Raw genomic sequence first — 22,833 nt, forward strand, 5'->3', positions numbered from 1 at the left:
GCACTGAACCATTACAGTAACAATGTGATTAAAAGAGACGGAGAGAGAGAGCGAGAGAGAGGAATGGTGAGGGGACAGACGAACAGGACGAGGGGAGAAAGCAGCAGAGGAAGGGAGGGAGGGAGAGAAAGAATGAGAGAGGGTTTGAGAGAGAGCAGAGGCAAAGAGAGAGAAGGAGAGTGTGAAGGAGAGGAAGAGAGCGGCAGAGGGGGGAGAGAGGGAGGGAGAATGAAGAATGATAGAGGGGTTGAGCATGAACAGAGGAGAGAGGGAGAGAGAGGGAGGAACAGGCAATGAAGCAGGGAGAGAAGGCTGCAAAGAAAGAGAGAGGAAAGAGGGCAGAAGTGTGGCATGAAAGATAGAATAACAAGCCTTTATTGTACAAGTAGGAGAGAGAGAATATTACATCAAATAAAATGTTATTGGTTGCATACACATATTTAGCAGATGTGCTTGTGAAATGTATGTGTTCCTAGCTCCAACAGTGCAGTAGTATCTAACATTCACAACAATGCACACAAATCTAAAAGTAAAATCGAAATGGAATTAAGAAATATAGAAATATTAAGGCAAGCAATGTCGGGGTCCAGATTATAAATATACAGTATATATATACTGAGAAAAAATATAAATGCAACATGCAACATGCAACAATTTCAACGATTTTACTGAGTTACAGTTCATATAAGAAAATCAGTCAATTAAAATAAATTCATTACATTTCACATGACTGGGCAGGGGCGCAGCCATGGGTTGGACTGGGAGGGCATAGGCCCACCCACTTGGGAGCCAGGTCCACCCACTGGGGAGCCAGGCACAGCCACAAAAGGGCTTTATTACAGAAATTCTCCTCAGTTTCATCAGCTGGCCAGGTGGCTTGTCTCAGATGATCCAGGAGGTGAAGAAGCCGGATGTAGAGGTCCTGGGCTGGCGTGGTTACACATGGTCTGCGGTTGTGAGGCCGGTTGAATGTACTGCCGAATTCTCTAAAATGACATTGGAGGCGGCTTATGGTAGAGAAATGAACATTACATTCTCTGGCAAAAGCTCTGGTGGACATTCCTGTAGTCAGCATGCCAATTCCACGCTCCCTCAAAACTTGAGACATCTGTGGCATTGTGTTGTGTGACAAAACTGCACATTTTAGAGTGGCCTTTGATTGACCACACTGCCCTCTGAAGAGCCCTGCGTTTGTGGGTGGTGCAGTTGCCATATCAGGTGGTGATACAGCCCAACAGGATGCTTTCAATGGTGCAACCTCTGGAGGTTGAAAAGGCGCTGTTCAACCTTCTTTACCACACTCTCTGTGTGGGTGGACCATTTCAGATTGTCAGTGATGTGTACGCTGAGGAACTTGAAGCTTTTCACCTTCTCTACTGCGGCCCTGTCGGTGTGGATAGGGGGGTGCTTCCTCTGCTGTTTCCTGAAGTCCATGATCAGCTCCTTCGTTTTGTTGACGTTGAGGGGAAGGTTATTTTCCTGGCACCACTTTGCCAGGGCCCTCACCTCCTCCCTGTAGGCTGTCTCATCGTTGTTGGTAATCAGGCCTACCACTTTTGTGTCGTCTGCAAACTTGATGATTGAGTTGGAGGCGTGCGTGGCCACACAGTCATAGGTTAACAGGGAGTACAGGAGTGGGCTGAGCACACACCCTTGTGGGGCCCCTGTGTTCAGGATCAGCGTAGTGGAGGTGTTGTTGCCTACTTTCACCACCTGGGGGCGGCCCAACAGGAAGTCCAGGACTCAGTTGCACAGGGCGGAGTTCAGATCCAGGGCCCCGAGCTTAATGATGAGCTTGGAGGGTATTATGGTGTTGAAGGCTGAGCTGTAGTCAATGAACAGCGTTCTTACATAGGTATTCCTCTTGTCCAGATGGGATATGCATATTGAATTGGGTCTAGGACGTTGAGTAAGGTGGAGGTGATATGATCCTTAACTAGTCTCTCAAAGTTCTTCATGACAGAAGTGAGTGCTACGGGGTGATAGTCATTTAATTCAGTTACCTTTGCTTTCTTGGGTACAGGGACAATGGTGGACATCTTGAAGCAAGTGGGGACAGCAGACTGGGATAGGGAGTGATTGAATATGTCCGTAAACACTCCAGCCAGCTGGTCTGCGCATGCTCTGAGTACGCGGCTAGGGATGCAGTCCTGGCCGGCAGCATTGAGAGGGTTAACCAGCTTAAATGTCTTACTCACGTCGGAGAACGAGAGCTCACAGTCCTTGGGAGAGGCCCTTGTTGGCGGCACTGTGATATCCTCAAAGCGGGCGAAAAAGATGTTAAGCTGGTCCGGAAGCAAGACTTCTGTGTCCGCGACGTGGCTGGTTTTCCCTTTATAATCCGTGATTGTCTGGAGTCCCTGCCACATACTGTAAGTCTCTTGACTGAGCCTTTGTATTGCGACTCCACTTTGTCTCTGTGCTGATGTTTTGCCTGTTTGATTGCCTTACAGAGGGCATAACTAGACTGTTTGTATTCGATCACATTCCCAGTCACCTTGCCATGGTTAAATGTGGTGGTTTGCGCTTTCAGTTTTGAACGAATGCTGCCATCTATCCACATTTTAGGGTTTGGGTAGGTTTTAATAGTCACAGTGGGAACAACATCCCCTATACACTTCCTGATGAACTCAGTCACTGTGTCAGTGCATACGTCAATGTTATTCTCAGAGGCAACCCGAAACATATCCTAGTCTGTGTGATCAAAACAATCTTGAAGCACGGATTCCGACTGCTCAGACCAGTGCTGAATAGACCTTAGCATGGATACTTCCTGTTTGAGTTTCTGCTTATAGGAAGGGAGAAGCAAAAATGGAGTCGTGCTCTGATTTGCCGAAGGAAGGGCGGGGGAGGGCCTTGTAGCTATCCCGGAAGGGAGAGTAACAATGGTCGAGAGTTTTTGAAGCGTGAGTACTGCAGGCGATGTGTTGATAGAAATTCGGTAGCGTTTTCCTTAGATTTGCTTTAGTCCCAAGCTATAATAAATACAGCCTCAGGATAGGCAATTTCCAATTTGCACAAGGTCCAGTGTAGTTCCCTGAGAGCCATCAGGGTATCGGCTTGAGGTGGAATATACACGGCTGTGACGCTAACCAAAGATAATTCTCTAGGGAGGTAATGGGGTCGACATTTGATTGTGAGGTAGTTCTAGGTTGGGTGAACAAAAGGACTTGAGATCCTGTACGTTACCAAAATCACACCATGAGTAGTTAATATGTATAATACAGAGATATAGGTATAGAGAGATGGATAGATAGAGAGAGAGAGAGCGCCAGGACCACAAATACAAATTCCATCTAGACACTGTTGCCCTAGAGCACACAAAACGATACATACCTCGGTCTAAACATCAGCACCACAGGTAACGTCCACAAAGCTGTGAACGATCTGAGAGACAAGGCAAGAAGGGCCTTCTTTGCCATCACAAGGAACATAAAATTCGACATCCCAATTAGGATCTGGCAAAAAATACTTGAATCAGTTATAGAACCCATTGCCCTTTATGGTTGTGAGGTCTGGGGTCCGCTCAACCAACCAAAAATCCACAAAATGGGACAAACACAACATTTTAAATCAGCATGCAGAATTCTGCAAAAACATCTTCTGTGCACATCAAAGAATGCATGCAGAGCAGAATTAGGTCGACACCCGCTAATTATCAAAATCCAGAAAAGAGCCATTAAATTCTACAACCACCTAAAAGGAAGAGATTCCAAAACCTTCCATAACAAAGTCGTCACCTACTGTACATAGAGATAAACCTAAGAGATGAACCCTAAGCAAGCTGGTCCTGGGGCTCTGTTCACAAACAGACCCCACAGAGCCCCAGGACAGCAACATGATTAGACCCAACCAAATCACCAGAAAACAAAAAGATAATTACTTGACACATCGGAAAGAATTAACCAAAAAACTGAGCAAACTGGAACGCTATTTGGCCATAAACAGAGAGTACACAGTGGCAGAATACCTGACCACCGTGACCGTACCAAAATTAAGGAAAGCTTAGACTATGTACAGACTGAGTGAGCATAGCCTTGCTATTGAGAAAGGCCACCGTAGGCAGACCTGGCTCTCAAGAGAAGACAGGCTATGTCACCTCCTGACCAGTAGAGGGGGTTATTTGTTATTGTAGTTTGGTCAGGACGTGGCAGGGGGTATTTGTTTTATGTGGTTGGGGCTGGTTGTGTTTATAGGAGGGTGTTTGATTTATTATTCCGGGGTTTTGGGCACTGTTCTATGTTATGTATTTCTATGTTTAGTCTAGTCATTTGTATTTCTATGTTTAGTTTATTGGGGGTTGGACTCTCAATTGGAGGCAGGTGTTTTCTAGTTGCCTCTGATTGAGGGTCCTATAAATAGGTATGTGATTGTTTTAGTATTTGGTGGGAGATTGTGCTGTCTATAGCTTTGTGCCTTACCGGCCTGTTATTCGTCGTTGTGTTTTTTTGTGTACGTGTTTGTTTTGGTTTTACCTTCTTTGTCCTTAATAAAAAGAAGATGAGTGCACATATTCCTGCTGCGTTTTGGTCCACTCTACCCTACGACAACCGTGACAGAATCTCCCACCAAGCAAGGACCAAGCAGCGGGGTAAGGAGCAACGGGAAAATTATATGAACTATCGGGTGTTTTTGACGTGGGAGGAGATTTTGGCCGGAGAGGGCCGATGGAGGAAGTCTGGTGAGGACCGGGAACGCTACTGGGGAACACGGCTGGCTAGGAAGCCGGAGAGGCACCCCCAATAAAAAACATTTGGGGGGGGCACACGGGTAGTTTGGCTGGGCCAGGCAGTAGACCTAAGCCAGCTCCCTGTGCTTTTTATGAGAAGCAGGTGGAGAAGAGAGCGCCGGAGTATGCGGAAGTGCGCACGATTTCGCCCGCTCTACGCACGGCAACCATCAGGCCCCTGCACAGCCCAGTTCGCCCTGTGCCAGCACTTCGCTTGTGCAGGGCTACTAGTTCCATCCAGCCAGGACGGGTTGTGCAGGAGGTGCGATCGAGACCGCCAGTGCGTCTCCACGGCCCGGTATATCCAGTACCAGCACCACGCACCAGGCCTCCAGTGCGTCAGCCCAGTCCAATTCAGCCTGTTCCCGCTCCTCGCACTAGCCTTGAAGTGCGTGCCTCCAGTCTGATACCTCCAGTACCAGCACCACGCACTAGGCTTCCAGTGCATCAGCCCAGTCCAGGATGTCCTGTTCCCGCTCCTCGCACTAGCCTTGAAGTGCGTGTCTCCAGTCTGATACCTCCAGTACCAGCACCACGCACTAGGCTTCCAGTGCGTCAGCTCAGTCTCGAGCTTCCGACGACAGTACTCCATCCAGAGTGTCCGAAGACAGTGCCCCGTCCAGAGTGTCCGAAGACAGTTCCCCGTCCAGAGTGTCCGAAGACAGTTCCCCGTCCAGAGTGTCCGAAGACAGTGCCCCGTCCAGAGTGTCCGAAGACAGTGCCCCGTCCAGAGTGTCCGAAGACAGTGCCCCGTCCAGAGTGTCCGAAGACAGTGCCCCGTCCAGTGTCCGAAGACAGTGCCCCGTCCAGAGTATCCGGCAACAGTGCCCCGTCCAGAGTATCCCGCAACAGTGCCCCGTCCTGAGTATCCGGCAACAGTACCCCGTCCAGAGTATCCGGCAACAGTGTATAGTCCGGAACCGAGTGAGACGGCCTACAGCCCGGAACCGAGTGAGACGGCCTACAGCCCGGAACCGAGTGAGACGGCCTACAGTCCGGAACCGAGTGAGACGGCCTACAGTCCGGCACCGAGTGAGACGGCCTACAGTCCGGCACTGAGTGAGTCGGCCTACAGTCCGGAACCGAGTGAGTCGGCCTACAGTCCGGCACCGAGTGAGTCTGCCTACAGTCCGGCACCGAGTGAGTCTGCCTACAGTCCGGCACCGAGTGAGTCTGCCTACAGTCCGGCACCGAGTGAGTCTGCCTACAGTCCGGAACCGAGTGAGTCTGCCTACAGTCCGGCACCGAGTGAGTCTGCCTACAGTCCGGAACCGAGTGAGTCTGCCTACAGTCCGGAACCGAGTGAGTCTGCCTAAAGTCCAGAGCTCCTAGAGTCGTCCTACAGTCCAGAGCTCCTAGAGTCGTCCTACAGTCCAGAGCTCATAGAGTCGTCCTACAGTCCAGAGCTCATAAAGTATAGTACAGGGTCTACAGTGACATGTGTCAGGCCGAGGTATTTGGGAGGAGTGGACTGGTCAGGGGGTGGTTTTAGGCCCGAGCCTAAGCCACCTCCAATGTAGGAGGTTTGGGGAGGGGGGGTGTATGCACGAGTGCCGTCGGTGACGGCAGCCACCCTCCCCTCCTTCCCTTTAGTCTAGGGGATTTATTTTGTTTTGGGGTTATTTTGTTTATTTGTGTAAGGTGCATCTGGGGTCTGCACCTTTGGGGGGGTACTGTCACGTCCTGACCTGTAGAAGGGGTTATTTGTTATTGTAGTTTGGTCAGGACGTGGCAGGGGGTATTTGTTTTATGTGGTTCGGGCTGGTTGTGTTTATAGGAGGGTGTTTGATTTATTATTCCGGGGTTTTGGGCACTGTTCTATGTTATGTATTTCTATGTTTAGTCTAGTCATTTGTATTTCTATGTTTAGTTTATTGGGGGTTGGACTCTCAATTGGAGGCAGGTGTTTTCTAGTTGCCTCTGATTGAGGGTCCTATAAATAGGTATGTGTTTGTTTTAGTATTTGGTGGGAGATTGTGCTGTGTATAGCTTTGTGCCTTACCGGCCTGTTATTCGTCGTTGTGTTTTTTTGTGTACGTGTTTGTTTTGGTTTTACCTTCTTTGTCCTTAATAAAAAGAAGATGAGTGCACATATTCCTGCTGCGTTTTGGTCCACTCTACCCTACGACAACCGTGACAAGCTATGTGCACACTGCCCACAAAATGAGGTGGAAACTGAGCTGCACTTCCTAAACTCCTGCCAAATGTATGACCATATTAGAGACACATATTTCACTCAGATTACACAGACCCACAAAGAATTCAAAAACACATCAAATTTTGACAAACTCCCATATCTAGTGGGTGAAATACCACAGTGTGCAATCATAGCAGCAAGATTTGTGACCTGTTGCCACAAGAAAAGGGCAACCAGTGAAGAACAAACACCATTGTAAATACAACCTATATTTATTTATTTTCCCTTTGGACTTTAACTATTTTCACATCGTTACAACACTGTAAATAGCCATAATATGACATTTGAAATGTCTCTATTCATTTGAAACTTTTGTGTAATGTTTACTGTTAATTTCTGATTGTTTATTTCACTTTTTTAAATGATCTATTTCACTTGCTTTGGTAATGTGAACATATGTTTCCGATGCCAATAAAGCCCTTTGAATTGAATTGAGAGACTGAGATTGAAAGACATAGAGAGAGAGACCGAAAGAGACAGACGCACAGAGACAAACACAGAGAGACATACAGAGACAGACACAGAGACACAAACACAGAGAGACAAACACAGAGAGACACAGAGAGACAGACACAGAGAGACAGACACAGAGAGACAGACACAGACAGACACAGAGACACAAACACAGAGAGACAAACAGAGAGACAGACACAGAGAGACAGACACAAAGAGACAGACAGAGAGACAGACACAGAGAGACAAACAGAGACAGACACAGAGAAACAGACACAGAGAGACAGACACAGAGAGACAGACAAAGGGAGACAGACGCAGAGAGACAGACACAGAGAGACAGACAAAGGGAGACAGACAAAGGGAGACAGACAAAGGGAGACAGACACAGAGAAACAGACACAGAGAGACAGACACAGAGAGACAGACAAAGGGAGACAGACGCAGAGAGACAGACAAAGGGAGACAGACAAAGGGAGACAGACAAAGGGAGACAGACACAGAGAGACAGACACAGAGAGACAGACAAAGGGAGACAGACACAGAGAGACAGACAAAGGGAGACAGACAAAGGGAGACAGACACAGAGAGAGAGACAGACATAGAGAGGCTTTTTCAGGAAGGCAACTAGACTGGGTTTCGGGTGTTGGGCTTTGGGTGTTGTTTTGACTTGGGTGGTGTTAGAGTTGTACTAGTCTCACCCCTGAGGTCCTCTCCGATGCCCAGGGCCAGTCCATCCTTGGTCCACTGCACAATGCCTGAGTAGTTAAACACAACACAGGACAGAATCACCCTCTGGCCCCGCACTACCGACTGGTCCGCTGGCTCCTGGGAGAAACGCGCTGTCCACACTGGGGTAGGAGAAGGAGGGAGGGAGAGAGAGATGGAGAGAGATGGAGAGAGAGAGGAGTGCATAAACATGGTTGCAAACATCATGTGTTAATGTTACATACACAGCTGTGTTGTTGTTACAGTACATACATACAGCGTCATTATACACAAACTGAGAATTAATAAATAAACTGTAGAAGCCAAAGAGGAGCATTTCACTCATTGGAGTTTTTGTGGTAATATGAGACAGACTACAAGCTAAATTCTTCTTAATCTACAATGATCTACAATTTCAGATGGTGTGTTTGAGATCGTATCTCTTTCTCCTTCAACAGAAGACAAAGATAACAAGTTGGAGATGTAGAGGGAGTGCATTAAGATAAAGAAATACGGAAAGAGATTGAGGGAAAAGTGAGAAAAATCATTGAACAATGGAGGGAGAGAGAGAGGGGGAACGAGGTTGTGAGACGAGCTGAGTCAGGAGGGAAAGAGAGGAGAAGAGAGAAGGGAGGAGACGAGAGGAGAATGGAGGAGAAGAAAGGGAGATCACATCCTTAGGATATAACCCATCGGGTCTCACCCCCCGTCTCCCAGTCCCTCATATGGCTTCCCTTTTCTTAAACCTCTCTTTCTATCTTTGTCTCTCTCTCTCTTTCTCTTCTCTTCCATCTCGCGTCTAACTACAGTACATGTCATTGTCTCTACTCTACAGGGCTGTTCCAGCTCTCAGTTGAGAGCCACCACAGTTCTTTCTGCAGTATAAAACCGTGCGTATTCATCTGATGAAGTGTTGTGACTGCTTGTCCAATATGAAAAAGGTTTTGTTCCACAGTAAATAAGCTGCTCATCAAGACGAAGGCCGATAAACGATGAGAGAATCCAAGTTGGACTGCGGTTGTGTTGTTTCCTTTCTCTTGTCTACCCTATAATGTTGTTGCTACGTGTCCTAGTAAACAATGAAAGAATGACAATCAAAGTCGCATTACTCCCATTTATTTGTGTTGTTTCTCTCTCTCCCTCTCTGAACGTGGATAGCTGTTATAAATGTATACATATGTTGTATATGTCATTTTTTCATACCGCTTTCTGCATTAACAATGAAATAATGACAATCAAGGTCGCACTTGTCTCACTTTTTGGTGCTGTTTCTCTCTCTCTTCCCTTCTCATCCTCTCACTCTCTCTCTCTCTGAATGTACTGTATACACACATCATGTTGTATATGTCCTTTTCCCATACTGCTTTCAATTTAATAAATTATTTTGTATTTTACCCCTTTTCTCCCCAATTTTGTGATATCCAAATGCAATCCAATTACGATTTTGTCTCATCGCTCCAACTCCCCAACGGGCTCGGGAGAGGCGAAGGTCGAGTCATGCGTCATCCGAAACATGACCCGCCAAACCGCGCTCCTTAACACCCGCTCGCTTAACCCGGAAGCCAGCTGCACCAATGTGTCGGAGGAAACACTGTTCAACTGAGGACTGAAGTCAGCCTGAAGGTGCTCGGCCCGCCACAAGGAGTCGCGATGAGCCAAGTAAACCCTCACCTAACACTGGGCCAATCGTGCGCCGCCCTATGGGACTCGCGGTCATGGCCGGTTGTGACATAGCCTGGGATCGAACCCGGGTCTGTAGTGGCGAAGCAGTGCTTTAGATGCTGCGCCACTCGGTAGGTCCAGCCATACTGTTTTCTATTTCTGTGGTCGTCCTCCTTCTCTAGTGGTTGGAGGGGGTTTAGAGCCACACTGTCACAACCCATTTATCATATTAAATATCTGCCCTCTAGCTTGGCTATTTTTCTCTCTCTCTCTCTCCCGTTCCCTCTCTCTCTTACTTCTCCTCCCTCTCTCTCTCTGAACCCTCCAGCGTTCCTCTATAGGTCCCCATCTCTCTCACTTTCTTAACAACTGGCATATGCCTGCTCACCCCCCCCCCCCCCCCCCGACCCCAAGTCTCTCTCTCTAACTCCCTCCCTATCTTTCTCTTTCTCACATGTGGACATACTCTAACCCCCCCAACCTGATTGAATTGGTGTGATTTAAGGAGGTAGCCGACAATATGCCTGATATCATGAAAAACACAGCCATGTATAAATAATGTCCCAGTCAATAATAGAAAAGCCTTCAGACAGAAACAGAACGTACATTTTTCCAAAGAGAACGTAAAACATAATGTAGACAGAGATTGTCTGCATTTGTATATCTAGCATAGGCCTACAAGTCAATCACAGAAAATCGAAAAGATCCGTGGTCCTAGAACTGAGCCCTGTGGCACACCACGTTAAAGAAAATACCGCTCCCAAAGTGACAATATCAATGTGATCCACCATTAGTCCAAATATAAGCTGTGCGATGACCACGGAAACTTCTAAATTAGGGCTCCTACCCAGTCAGATAAAATCAACGTAGCTCGTTAGATACGCTATCTAATCTGTTACCCTCTTCTGACCACTGAGATGAGGCCGTAATGCTATGTTCCAACAACAACTAAGGACCAAACAGCCACAGAGCAGGCAAGGCATCACTCCCGCTACCTAAAACACCACTGGACAAGGTATTCCCTTCACGGTCATTTAAAACCACAAACAAGATCCACAGTGGGAATGCAGACTACACACTGGGACAACGGGGATTTCAGGCTATTTCAATAGCTTGACAAGGAGAGCACACAGCAGCTTCCCAGGTAATGCTTACATTAGGGGTACACAACAAAAAAATACAGATCCTCGCCCAAATCTGTATGGTCTTTTTGTAGGCCTCTTCTCTGTGTATTTCCATACTACTTGCTCATATCATTCTTCAATATGTGAGTGTCTGAGCAGGAGAGAACACGTGAAAAAGCTATACAAAGAGAGTAGAGAGAGAGGCAGATGGGAAGAAAGAAAAGACAGAAGAAAGGGAGAGAGAGAGAGAGAGAGAGAGAGAGAGAGAGAGGAAGCACATGTATTCTTTTATTATGTGGGTTATGCTGCAGTGACAAATTTAGAGTGTCCTGATTTCCTTGAGTCAGTGATCCCCAGATGCCATCGAGAGACTCCGAGTACCCTGACCGCAGAAAGACATGGTCACAAAGTACCCTGACCGCGCGCGCACACACACACACACACACACACACACACACACACACACACACACACACACACACACACACACACACACACACACACACACACACACACACAGAGCCCTAATGAAACACACACACAAAGACGCACCCATGAACACACACACGCACAAACGCACACACGCGCACATACACACACGACCAAACCTTTGCCACACAGACATACGACAACATCCTATACCATGTCTTCACAGACACACACACACACAGTCAAACCCTGACCGGTGACCACATAGAAATAGGACACACACATCAACACACACGGTCAAACCAAACATTGACCACATTGGCTGGTGATGATGTGGCCGGATAGAGACATCATGGTCACCAAACTCTATCCACACAGACACTAAGATAAACCAAGCCCTGCTGTCAACATAGCCACACTTGACACACCAAAACCTGACCACACAGTCAAATAGCACGGAGACCTACAATTAACACCTCTAGTGCCTCACAATCCCATAATCTTAACAACAACATAACATGCTACAGATTTGCCTTCGCTCTGTGTGAAATGTGGTGCTTTATCTTCTATCACAGTAGGCCTAAACCTAGCCCCCTCGTGCTAATAAGAACGCCACGAAGACAGAATACATGCGCCTTTAATTCCTAGATAGGATGTGCTGCCCCTACCTATCTCACCACACGTACGCGATCAACCTAAAAAAAATCCATTTTTTTGGAATTCAAAGTTTTCCTCTCTCCCAAGCAAACAAAAGGCTACAACATGATGTCATGACGTCAGGGCTTTGTCTGATGTGCCTGAATGAATTGAGTGCATGCTATTAATCCTGTTCAAGCAATAACGTTTGATAACATCACATTTGTATGGATCCGTCAATCAATCTAATGATCTCTATCTGCCTGTCTATCCATGTATTCCTCCCTCTCTCCCTCTCAGTCCCTCTGCCTCTCTTCCTCTCTCCAGTTTAGCCAATCCTGCTCTGTCGTTGGATCACAGACTTGCGTCGCCATAGCAACAGCTGACGTCTAAAGTAACTGCCCAAAAAAGTGTTTTTGTGCATGTGTGCGTGCATGCATGAGGGTGTGTGTGTGTGTGTGTGTGTCGAAACCCTCCCTTGTTTCTGATACAACCATTTTCTGCAAAACATTAATCATGACCTCATCCTCCCTCCACCTTTCCAACAATTGTCCAGCGCACTGTTGTCTCTGTCTTGCTCTCTCTGTTCCCTTTCAGACCATATTATCCATATTCACTTTTACTATCTTATCCATTTAATGTGGAATTCGTCTCTGTTTCCTATGTGTGGACAGCGGTTGGTGATACTTAAATATCTGAAATACCGAAATGGCAAATCAAGGAGATGGATGGATGACAAAACTGTGATGAAGATGAGGATGATGATGAGGATCGGTTTACGGGTAAGGGCACAATGACAAGGTTAGGAGTGCCACTGTTGCTGCCCGACACCACCTGAGTCTAACAATAACCGCATGGCGGTATGGTAGACTAGACTGGGTATAACCTACAGAGTATCACCATGGCAATACTGTTATATGGCATAAAGATAGAGGGAGAGAAAAAGGGACCATGTTCCCATCATGTCAGTCAACAAATGAAGGTGACTGGCTGGAGGTGGAGAAGGAACAGGGGGAAGAAAAGGAGAAAGAGAAAGAGGGGAGACTCCTTTCTTTGTCTGATGCATTGTGCCCATTTTCCCCCTCCTCTGTCATCTTCTCTCTCTCTATCCTCCCCTTGACAATACTCCAAGACCCCTCTCTTTCCCTGTCCCTTTGTCACCATGTACCCTCGGTTCCTTTCCTCTCTTCCCTGTCCCTTTGTCACCATGTACCCTCGGTTCCTTTCCTCTCTTCCCCTGTCCCTTTGTCACCATGTACCCTCGGTTCCTTCCCTATCTTTCCCTGTCCCTTTGTCACCATGTACCCTCGGTTCCTTTCCTCTCTTCCCTGTCCCTTTGTCACCATGTACCCTCGGTTCCTTTCCTCTCTTTCCCTGTCCCTTTGTCACCATGTACCCTCGGTTCCTTTCCTCTCTTTCCCTGTCCCTTTGTCACCATGTACCCTCGGTTCCTTTCCTCTCTTCCCCTGTCCCTTTGTCACCATGTACCCTCGGTTCCTTCCCTATCTTTCCCTGTCCCTTTGTCACCATGTACCCTCGGTTCCTTTCCTCTCTTCCCTGTCCCTTTGTCACCATGTACCCTCGGTTCCTTTCCCCTCCTTCCTTTGTCTGTCAGTGGCACATACTCAGAAATAATCACGCCCTCCCTCCCATTGCTCTACCTCTCTACCTCTCCACCTCTCCTCTCTTATTTATTTTCCTTGTTCCCGCTCTTTATTTCTCACTCCCTCTATCATTACAGCCCCTGGTAAAATGGTTGCTATAGAAACCAATTTATTTGGAAATGAAGGGAAGAGAATAATTTCTATGCTCTCTCTTTCTCTGTCTCTCTCTCTGTCTGTCTGTCCGTCTGTCGCTCTGTGTGTATGTGTGCGTTTTCTCTTTGTCCTCTTCTCTTGGGCTAATCTCACATATTTCACATCTCAAGTGCTTTATTTGTATTGAACCACCGTTACAGACATTGTTACCATGGCTACAGCCAGTGAGGACCACTGACACAATGATAGACACACAGTGGCCATGACAACCCCTTGGAGCAGTGCAGGGTAATATGATAATTCATGGTCAAAGTGTCTGACACATTATGGGACGACATGAATATGCTGGGCTTTTCACAACTCCTCTCTTCAAAATAATCCAGCCCGTCCTTTCTGAAACGAGCATGCAAATGAATGACAAAGAATACTTGAAGGGTAACCAAGGGTGACTACCATGGACTAACAATGGCAGGCCGCTTCTAACCCTGATCAAGGGCTACGGTATACAGAATTATCAAAGTGGAGTTTTGTAGTAACCTAGGTCCTCGGTCTAGGGATATTTTGTTTCGTACTCTGAATTAGCTAGCGAAATCAATATCGTTATGAATCAATAATTCACCACAGTGATTTCCAAATAAGTGATTGTGACTGTTTTGAACTGTGTTTGGGAAGTAAAGATAGACATGGTTTTAAAAAGGTAGTGGTGATATTTAATTCAGTACAGAAAAAAAATCGTAGGCGGCTTAATTCACCCTGTCCCGCGGCTCAACATACCAAGAGACCACTTTTTTGGGACAAGCTATATTTTCAAAACTGTAATGTTCACATGAATTCTGATTATTTACAGGGACACACAACATCCTGAAATACATGTAGATATCTTTGTTAGAAAGAATACTGTATTTCCCTTGACGTAGTGATGCTGAATGTAAAGAAAAAAGGACTGAACTTACACCACTCTCCCCTATGGAATTGATGTGAATGAGCTGCATGTAGCCATATCCTTCCAACCAACATAAAAAAATAAAATAAAACAACTGTTGAACCGTTAAATAAATATGTTCGCATTTTTACTGCAGGCTAAATGGCTGTATGGCTAGCACTGTAGACCAGGGCCATAACTGTAAGCTTATTAGTTAGATGGCTAGCTGTAATGTAGTTATCGTCGAGAGAGAGAGACGGATGGAGCGACACAAATCTCCCTACCCTTCTTGAGGAGAAACTCAGAGAGCGAGAAATCAAATGACATCATCACCCGGCGGCCACATTCCTACAGGGGGAGGAGGGTGGAGTAGAGGGATAGGGGACGGAGGGTGGAGGAGAAGGGGACAGTGGGCGAAGAGGGGGAGGGGGAATGTCCCAAAACTTTTGAGGGAGAAAAACACAGCCCAACGACAGCAGTGAATCCCATCTCGTGTGTGTGTGTGTGTGTGTGTATGTATGTGTGTGTGTGTGCGTGCGTGCGTGTATATATGTATGCGGTTGCAGGTCAGTGTGTGTGTACAGGGTGGCTGTACTCTTCCTTCATCATGTGCTCTTTTAATTCATGTGCTTCTTCTTCTTCTGACCCCTCCCCCTCTCCTTTTTTCTCCTCTCCTTTCCACTGACTAAAGGAATGCAAGAACCACATCTGGAACTTATTAGAGAGAGAGAGGGGGGAGAGAGAGAGAGGGGGGGGGAATTGAGCTTAGCTAGCAGAAAGAAGGAGGATAAATGGAAGGACAGAGAGAAGGGAAAGAGAAAAACTGAGGGAGGGAGAAAAATAAAACTGAAAAAAAGAGGGAGAAGAAGAGAAGTTTCAACAGTGATTAATGCCAATTAATTCTAGTCTAAGCCAAGGCATGTGCAGAGGCATCTTCCATGGCCCCAGAACTCAGGGAAGGAGAGAGAGGCCTCAGATGTGGGTTAAAGAATTCTGATTTGAGAGTAGCACTTTGAACTCTCTCTTCCATATTCTATGTGAATGAGGTGTGGGTGTGTGTGTGTGTGTGTGTGTGTGTGTGTGTGTGTGGCTAGCTGTCCCTACAGAGCAGCCAGTCAGGCTTGAGTAATGGTCCCTTTCTCTCCCCCTGGTCCCCACCCCCTCCTCCTTCTCCCTCTCCCTGCCTCTCTCTCTCTCTCTCTCTCTCTCTCTCTCTCTCTCTCTCTCTCTCTCTCTCGCTTTCTTTCTTTTCATCCCCCACTACAACCAGCCCCCGAATAAAAACTCTAATAGGTCTTGATCTGGGCCCCTCGACTTCACCCCACCTGCCCACCAGCCCCCCCCCCCCCCCCCCCCCCAAACACAACTTTTTACCACCCCTCCCCCACCCCAAAATTGTCTCTCAGCAAAATGTAGACACAGTTAGAAAACATGGCAAAGAGGCTCAGTCAGATGTGGCTCTTTCACCCCGTCTCTCTTTCTCTCTCTCTCTCTCTCTCTTTCTTTCCCTCTCTCTCTCTCTCTTCCTCTCTCTCTCTCTTCCTCTCTCTCTCTCTCTCCTCTCTCTCTTCCACTCTCTCTCTCTCTCTCGCTCTCTCTCTTCCACTCTCTCTCTCTCTCTCTTCCGCTCTCTCTCTTCCACTCTCTCTCTCTCTCTCTCGCTCTCTCTCTTCCACTCTCTCTCTCTTCCTCTCTCTCTCTCTCTCTCTCTTCCTCTCTCTCTCGCTCTCTCTCTTCCACTCTCTCTCTCTCTCTCTTCCTCTCTCTTTCTTCCTCTCTCTCTTCCTCTCTCTCTCGCTCTCTCTCTCTTTCTTTCCCTCTCTCTCTCTCTCTTTCTCTCCCCCTCTTTCTCTTTCTCTCCCCCTCTCTCTCTCTCTCTCTCTTTCTCTCCCCCTCTTTCTCTTTCTCTCCCCCTCTTTCTCTTTCTCTCCCCCTCTTTTCTCTTTCTCTCCCCCTCTCTCTCTCTTTCTCTCGCCCTCTTTCTCTCCCTTCTCTTTCCCTTTCCCTCTCGCCTTGTGGATTCTCACGGAGCACATCGTATGAGAATGTTTTAAAAACTCCATTAGTTAGCCCAGTCAAACAGCTTTAGTAGGGTCTTTAACGTCTGCTGCTGTAGGCCCCGGACGGCTTGCTGTCATTTTGAGCTGCCACATAATGCTATAATGTAATATGATTTATTACACACATACGTTTTGATCATTTTATAGATTAGTATAGTATACATGATAAACAATGAGCATCAATAAGTGTAATCTAATTTGTAGTTTTCTAGCAAGTTTCATTGTCTGTTTTTGTACCTTTACAATAAACAATAGGACAGCCTTACTATTATGTGTAACGTCTGCTTCCAGCACACACCCTCAAACACCTACATCCCCTGAACGCAGCTCACTTTCCACCCCACTTTCCAGCTCACACTCTCAAACACCTACATCCCCTGAACGCAGCTCACTTTCCACCCCACTTTCCAGCTCACCCTCTCAAACACCTAGATCCCCTGAACGCAGCTCACTTTCCACCCCACTTTCCAGCTCACACTCTCAAACACCAAGATCCCCTGAACGCAGCTCACTTTCCACCCCACTTTCCAGCTCACCCTCTCAAACACCTAGATCCCCTGAACGCAGCTCACTTTCCACCCCACTTTCCAGCTCACCCTCTCAAACACCTAGATCCCCTGAACGCAGCTCACTTTCCAGCTCACACTCTCAAACACCTAGATCCCCTGAACGCAGCTCACTCTCCAGATCCCAATCACCTGAATTCTAATCACCTGTTCACACACCTGTATGTCATTATCACACACTATTTAGTTCAGTTCTTTGCACCCCATCACTGTGAGGTATTGTTTGTGTTGTGACACTTCTTTTGCGTGCATCACTAACGATGCCTTTTGCTTATTCCCTGCCTGTACTTTAGCCTATCGGATTTCCTGTTACCTACCTATTGCCTGATCTCCCGGACTACGTTACAAGCCTTTTCCCTGTCTGTACTGTTGCCCTTTTGGACCCCCTGTGTATGACCTTCTGCCTGCCCCTGGACCCAGCTACCTGCCTCCTCCTGTGGTCCTTTACATTAAACACCTGGTGCGCCCTGCGCTTGAAACCAGCTCTCTGTCTCCCCTTGTATTCATTACATTATGTGTCAAAATAAGTTTTAAAGCGTCAAGTCACATTGTGTTGACATTGAACGTCACACTGTAGCATAGCCATAACTAATGTGAAAAAAATGCTAAGTAGTGCTTGATTACATCATGGAATTGTGACTATAGTAAAATATCTCATTGTTACGTCCACATTATGAATCGATCCACATGTGACTTAAACTACACAGTCTCATGAGCTACATGTTCCATTTCAATGTTTTTTAGCAATATTTACAAAAAAACTGTTGAAATAGAATATGTAGCTCATGAGACTGGGTTTGGTTCTTTGGTCGGTAGTGTGTGTGTGCATATATGAATGTGTGTGTGTGTGTGTGTCTGACGAAACCCTCCCTTGTTTCTGATACAACCATTTTCTGCAAAACGTTAATCATGACCTCATCCTCCCTCCACCTTTCCAACAATTGTCCAGCGCACTGTTGTCTCTGTCTTGCTCTCTCTGTTCCCTTTCAGACCATATTATCCATATTCACTTTTACTATCTTATCCATTTAATGTGGAATTCGTCTCTGTTTCCTATGTGTGGACAGCGGTTGGTGATACTTAAATATCTGAAATCCAGAAACGACAAAACAATGCCAGCCTAGTGTATACATGAAGTAGCTGTGGCATTGTTCATAAGGACAGAGGCTGACAAATGTGGCACCTGCACCGAGGCCTTTGTTATAGCAGTCTAGGTAGGAACAGTAGCAACACCAAGTTGCAGTGTCGCAAGATGACCAGGTGTAGGCTACTAACAACAATTGCATTTTCATGGATTATAAAGAGTCTTGGCAGTTGAATGGAAAACATGACATACATTTACATTGACATTTCATACCATATGAAATGCCTGTTAAGAAAACTACAAATGCAGAATAGTTTTTTTATCTCCAAGTGTTTTGAGAGCAGTGTTTTGGACAGGCAGTTGGAAGAGTATAGCCGACACATGAATGATAAAATGGTGACATTGTACCAATGCCATAATGAGCACAGCGTGTGACACATAGTTCAGTGTGTGTGTGTGTGTGTGTGTGTGTGTGCGCATGTGTGTGTGCGCATGTGTGTGTGCGCATGTGTGTGTGGCTTGTAGCAGAACCACTCATGTGTACTGATGGATTTATGAGAGAGAAAACTGCTGTCAGGGAGCTGAGGAGGGCCCCTGCAGAAAAACAACAAGAATTTGCATGTTGATTTGGGTTGAAGGGGTCCCATTGTATTTAGTGTGTGTATGTGTGAGTGAGTGAGTGAGTGAGTGAGTGAGTGAGTGAGTGAGTGTGTGAGTGAGTGAGTGAGTGCATGCTTCAGCTTCGTTCCATGTGTGAATGAGATGTATTAGTATGTTTTGTAGTGTGTAATGACTATTCATAATGATTACTGTTTATAGCTGCCACACTATAGGCCATCTGCCAGTTGTTCTACAGGATTAGGCAGTGAAAAGGTGATACAATACTAACATTTAGCATTCAGTGTATAGTTGCACTAGTATACTAATATTGTGTATGGATGTTGAGTGAAGGACAAAAGAGTTGCGCTAGCCTATAGTGATCTAAAAAGAGACTACATGGATGACATCATCCTATATAGACCTTTCAAACACGCCCCTTACCTACGATAAAGTGCTAGGCTGGCCAGTACCTGCGCGTGCCCGCACATTCACAGTACACGCACTCTCTGACTGTCACGCACAACAAGGGAGACAATGAAAAGGGAGGGTTGCCTTTTGCCTTGCGCGAGCACAAGGAAGATGCTGTAATCTAACAGGTAGCCTAAGAAATCACGTTCCCCTTGAGCACATGTCTCCTAGCAACTACGTTATAACAATAGCTATTATACCTGTCAATGCGCATGTATTAAAGATATGTCATCCAGATGACATTTGGGGTATTATACTTGAAGCTATGGAGGCCGAGGATTCGAAATGAAATACATGGCGGAAAAAAGTCCCCATTCCAATCTTTGTGTCACGCGCACGAGCAGAGCAGGCTACAGCGGCAGCTACGCATGGCAAGCTGGAGACCGTCTACAATGGCCTTGGTGTGTGTGTGCGCGTGCGTGTTATTAGGCTACATTTCTATCTCAGGCACCAATAAAAAATGCCAAGCAACGTTTGAATGATTGACACAAGCCGTTCCCAAATTCCAATATCAAGCACCTTTGGTCGATCATTTTGGACGCGCACTGTCATTCGAATCACGTAATTTCTGCCTAACATCTTATTTGAAAAAGGCAATAGGCTACTGTATGCACAGGACTAAGGTCATATGGTGGATACTAGGTTTTTGCACCAATCAGGCCATAATCATGTAAGACACAGAAAATCACACACACACACACACACACTGTGGAATAGCCTACCATTCACACTGCCCCGCATATAATGACAAACTCGGGGCCCCATATACGCAGAAAAGAGGAGCATCTACTTCTATCGCTCTCTCGCATAAACACACACACGCGCGCGCGCGCACACACACACACACAAGCACACAACTGAAACGAATCTAGAGCAACTTTCCCTCTCATCAAGTTTAACAAGCCTCGGTATTGTTCGACAACATGAAACTGTGTGTCGTTTATTAGGGAAGGTAACAGGGGAAACCCTTATCTTACCACGGTGAAAACTCAACGCCAAACTCAGGAGCAGAAGCCTATGCATCGTTCAGAAGACCAGCAAGCCCGTTAGCTCAATTCTCCGTGAGGACAGCATCAAAAATCCTCGTTGGATTTTATTCACCACTATCGGGCAATTGTAATCCTTCCAGTGAATATATGTGACGATTTTCGTCGTTATCCACCACCCCTTTCTACTCTTTAAAAATTTTTTTTACGGTTTAGATCTTTTCTCCGTTTTTTCCTCCTCTCTCCTTTTTGCTGTCTGCTCTTGCGTGCTCGGCGACGGTCCGTTTTCTCATTAGCGGCGCATTCCTTTCTCTCTCGCTCTCTCCTCTCACGTACGTCAGCACCACAGCACACGCCCCTTCCTCTTTCTAGTCTGAATCTCGCAGTAGATGGTAGTGATACCTCTGTTATATGTTCATGTCTTTGTCACCAGAGAAAAACGACACGAATTTGTCCATAATGTTTGTTGGATTTTTGCCATTATCTCTGTGTTTGTCTATTTAAGAGAGATCGAGTAATAGGTTACAGTGCTGATTTAGTTTATTAATCATTCTGCAAACATTCTGCATGGCAAAAACCAAGTTCTGCCCCAGAAGTGGCAGCGTTATGTTTCCTCCATTCTCTCAAAGTAATGAGGAAGTAAAGGCTATATAGCCTATTATAGCCAGATACATAGGCTATACATACATGTAGTTTTCAATGTCCCTATTGCGCCTGTATAGTGGGGCTGTAGGCTGCTCTCATATCCATCTCTCTCGGCTTTGCATCAGCCTAGGCTACAACGCAGGGTTGGAGCGCCCTCAAGTGCTCTGACTCAATAATTACTCCCAAACAACTGGATACGCTGTTAAAATGCCTACGCACGGATGCGCCTCTTAGAAACAACACATTAAGTTACACAAATGTATTCACTGAAACATATAGCCACTATAATTAGGATTCCAGGCATTGCCATCATTAAATTGTTCTGCTGTTGGACCGTTATTGCATGTATAGCTTATTCACTAGACTGGCATTGGTGTATTTTTACTAAATAAGTGATTCATTTTCTGCCATTACTCAAAGGAACTACTTGAGAAAAACTATATGGGAATGGATTGTTTGTGCGGTGAAATACGTCTGTCTATAGTAGCCTAGACTGATTTGTTTTATAATAAAGGCCTAGCAAGAATTTCTGTTTTATAATTACCTTTATATTGTATTGCTCAATAAGTGGTCGAATATGCTATTCTATCACGTAAAGATTTTTTTTTTTAAATAAATCATTTTTTATTTGATATTATCAATTATTATTATGGTTAGGCTATGTGATAAATACAAGTATAGCCTAAATATCATGGGGTGTAGAGATGTAGTGAAGTGCAGTATTATATTCAGGACATTTAGAAGGATGCATTGAATGAAAAGGTGGCTGCAGTTCATTATTGGACAGCATTAATTACATCATACCAGTTCTGTAATAAAAAATCCGCAGGCCTGCCATTTGGCACCCAGAAGTGACCCATCTCTGCCGGGACTCGAACCCGGAGCCTCTGGATTAGAAGTCCAGCGCGCTATTCCATTGCGCCACAGAGACTGCGCCAATAAATATGATTCCGGCACGGTTTAGATACTCTCATCCTTCTACGTCGACGCTTTCAGCATCCCTGCAGCATCAGGACCACTCTTCTTAGACATTTTGGCTCTATGAAAAAGACCGGTAGAGGGCGCTGTACGCGGTCTCTTCAATGGAATTCGCACGCTCGAGCCTCTCTCCAGAGCCAAAATGGCGATGCGGTGAACATGCATTTCATTTAGGCTTTAATAAAAGGCGTTGTGCAATAAGGAGATTGAAAGGCAATAGCCAAATAACTGTGGAATAGTAGATATAGTTTGCGTCGTTACATCATCCTCCTTTTCTGTAAACGAAATACTAACAGGGATTTTATTATTTTGGTGTATCCGCACAGAATAAAACACGCTCAATCAAGTAAACTGTCTGTAAGCTTCTGTTACTTTCTCATTATTTTTGCGTAATTTGTTCACATTTTTATCAACCATCACACCATGCACGGATGGGTGGAAATGAATGCACAAGTGGACAGCATCGACAGCACTCAGCGTCTGTACCAGAATCTTAAGTAGCCCCAGCTACATTGCACCGGTGTTGCATCATAACATCCCAATTGGACATTCTTTTTTCATAAGGTTCCATACTGGATAGATTATGATGATTGACAACATTGTATCAGGTATGATTGAATTTAGCATTACTGCTGTCAGCCAATAGAAATGCAAGGAATAACATATTCACTATATGGAACAACAGATAGTAAAACAAAAAAGTGTAAAGGAAGTTTGTTCTGAAGATCAGGAAACTGTATTTTTTTTTACATGTAGTTATCCCTTTATTTTAATCAATCACATTTATTTCAGTCAATGAACTTTATTTATAAAGCCCTTTTTACATCAG

At 45.8% G+C, this 22,833-nt stretch overlaps 1 protein-coding gene and 1 non-coding gene across 3 annotated transcripts in view; both read right to left on the reverse strand.

Moving 5' to 3' along the window:
• The window catches only part of LOC115198314 (kin of IRRE-like protein 1), a 39,694-nt gene extending 18,948 nt beyond the window's left edge, over positions 1 to 20,746 (reverse strand). For both annotated transcript variants that reach the window (XM_029760202.1, XM_029760201.1), the window contains exons 1-2: positions 20,373 to 20,746; positions 8,081 to 8,230 (exon numbers count right to left, since the gene is read on the reverse strand). In XM_029760202.1, the coding sequence (XP_029616062.1) occupies positions 8,081 to 8,230; positions 20,373 to 20,418 (196 nt within the window). In that variant the 5' untranslated portion in view covers positions 20,419 to 20,746. The remainder of the gene's footprint in view (positions 1 to 8,080; positions 8,231 to 20,372) is intronic.
• Positions 20,747 to 21,883: 1,137 nt separating this feature from the next.
• trnar-ucu (transfer RNA arginine (anticodon UCU)) lies at positions 21,884 to 21,957 on the reverse strand. Its single transcript has one exon. It is a non-coding gene; the product is annotated as a tRNA-Arg (tRNA).
• Between the last annotated feature and the right edge of the window lie 876 nt (positions 21,958 to 22,833).

This window comes from Salmo trutta, chromosome 8 (genome assembly GCF_901001165.1).
Source record: "Salmo trutta chromosome 8, fSalTru1.1, whole genome shotgun sequence".
In the NCBI taxonomy this organism is placed as follows: Eukaryota; Metazoa; Chordata; class Actinopteri; order Salmoniformes; family Salmonidae; genus Salmo; species Salmo trutta.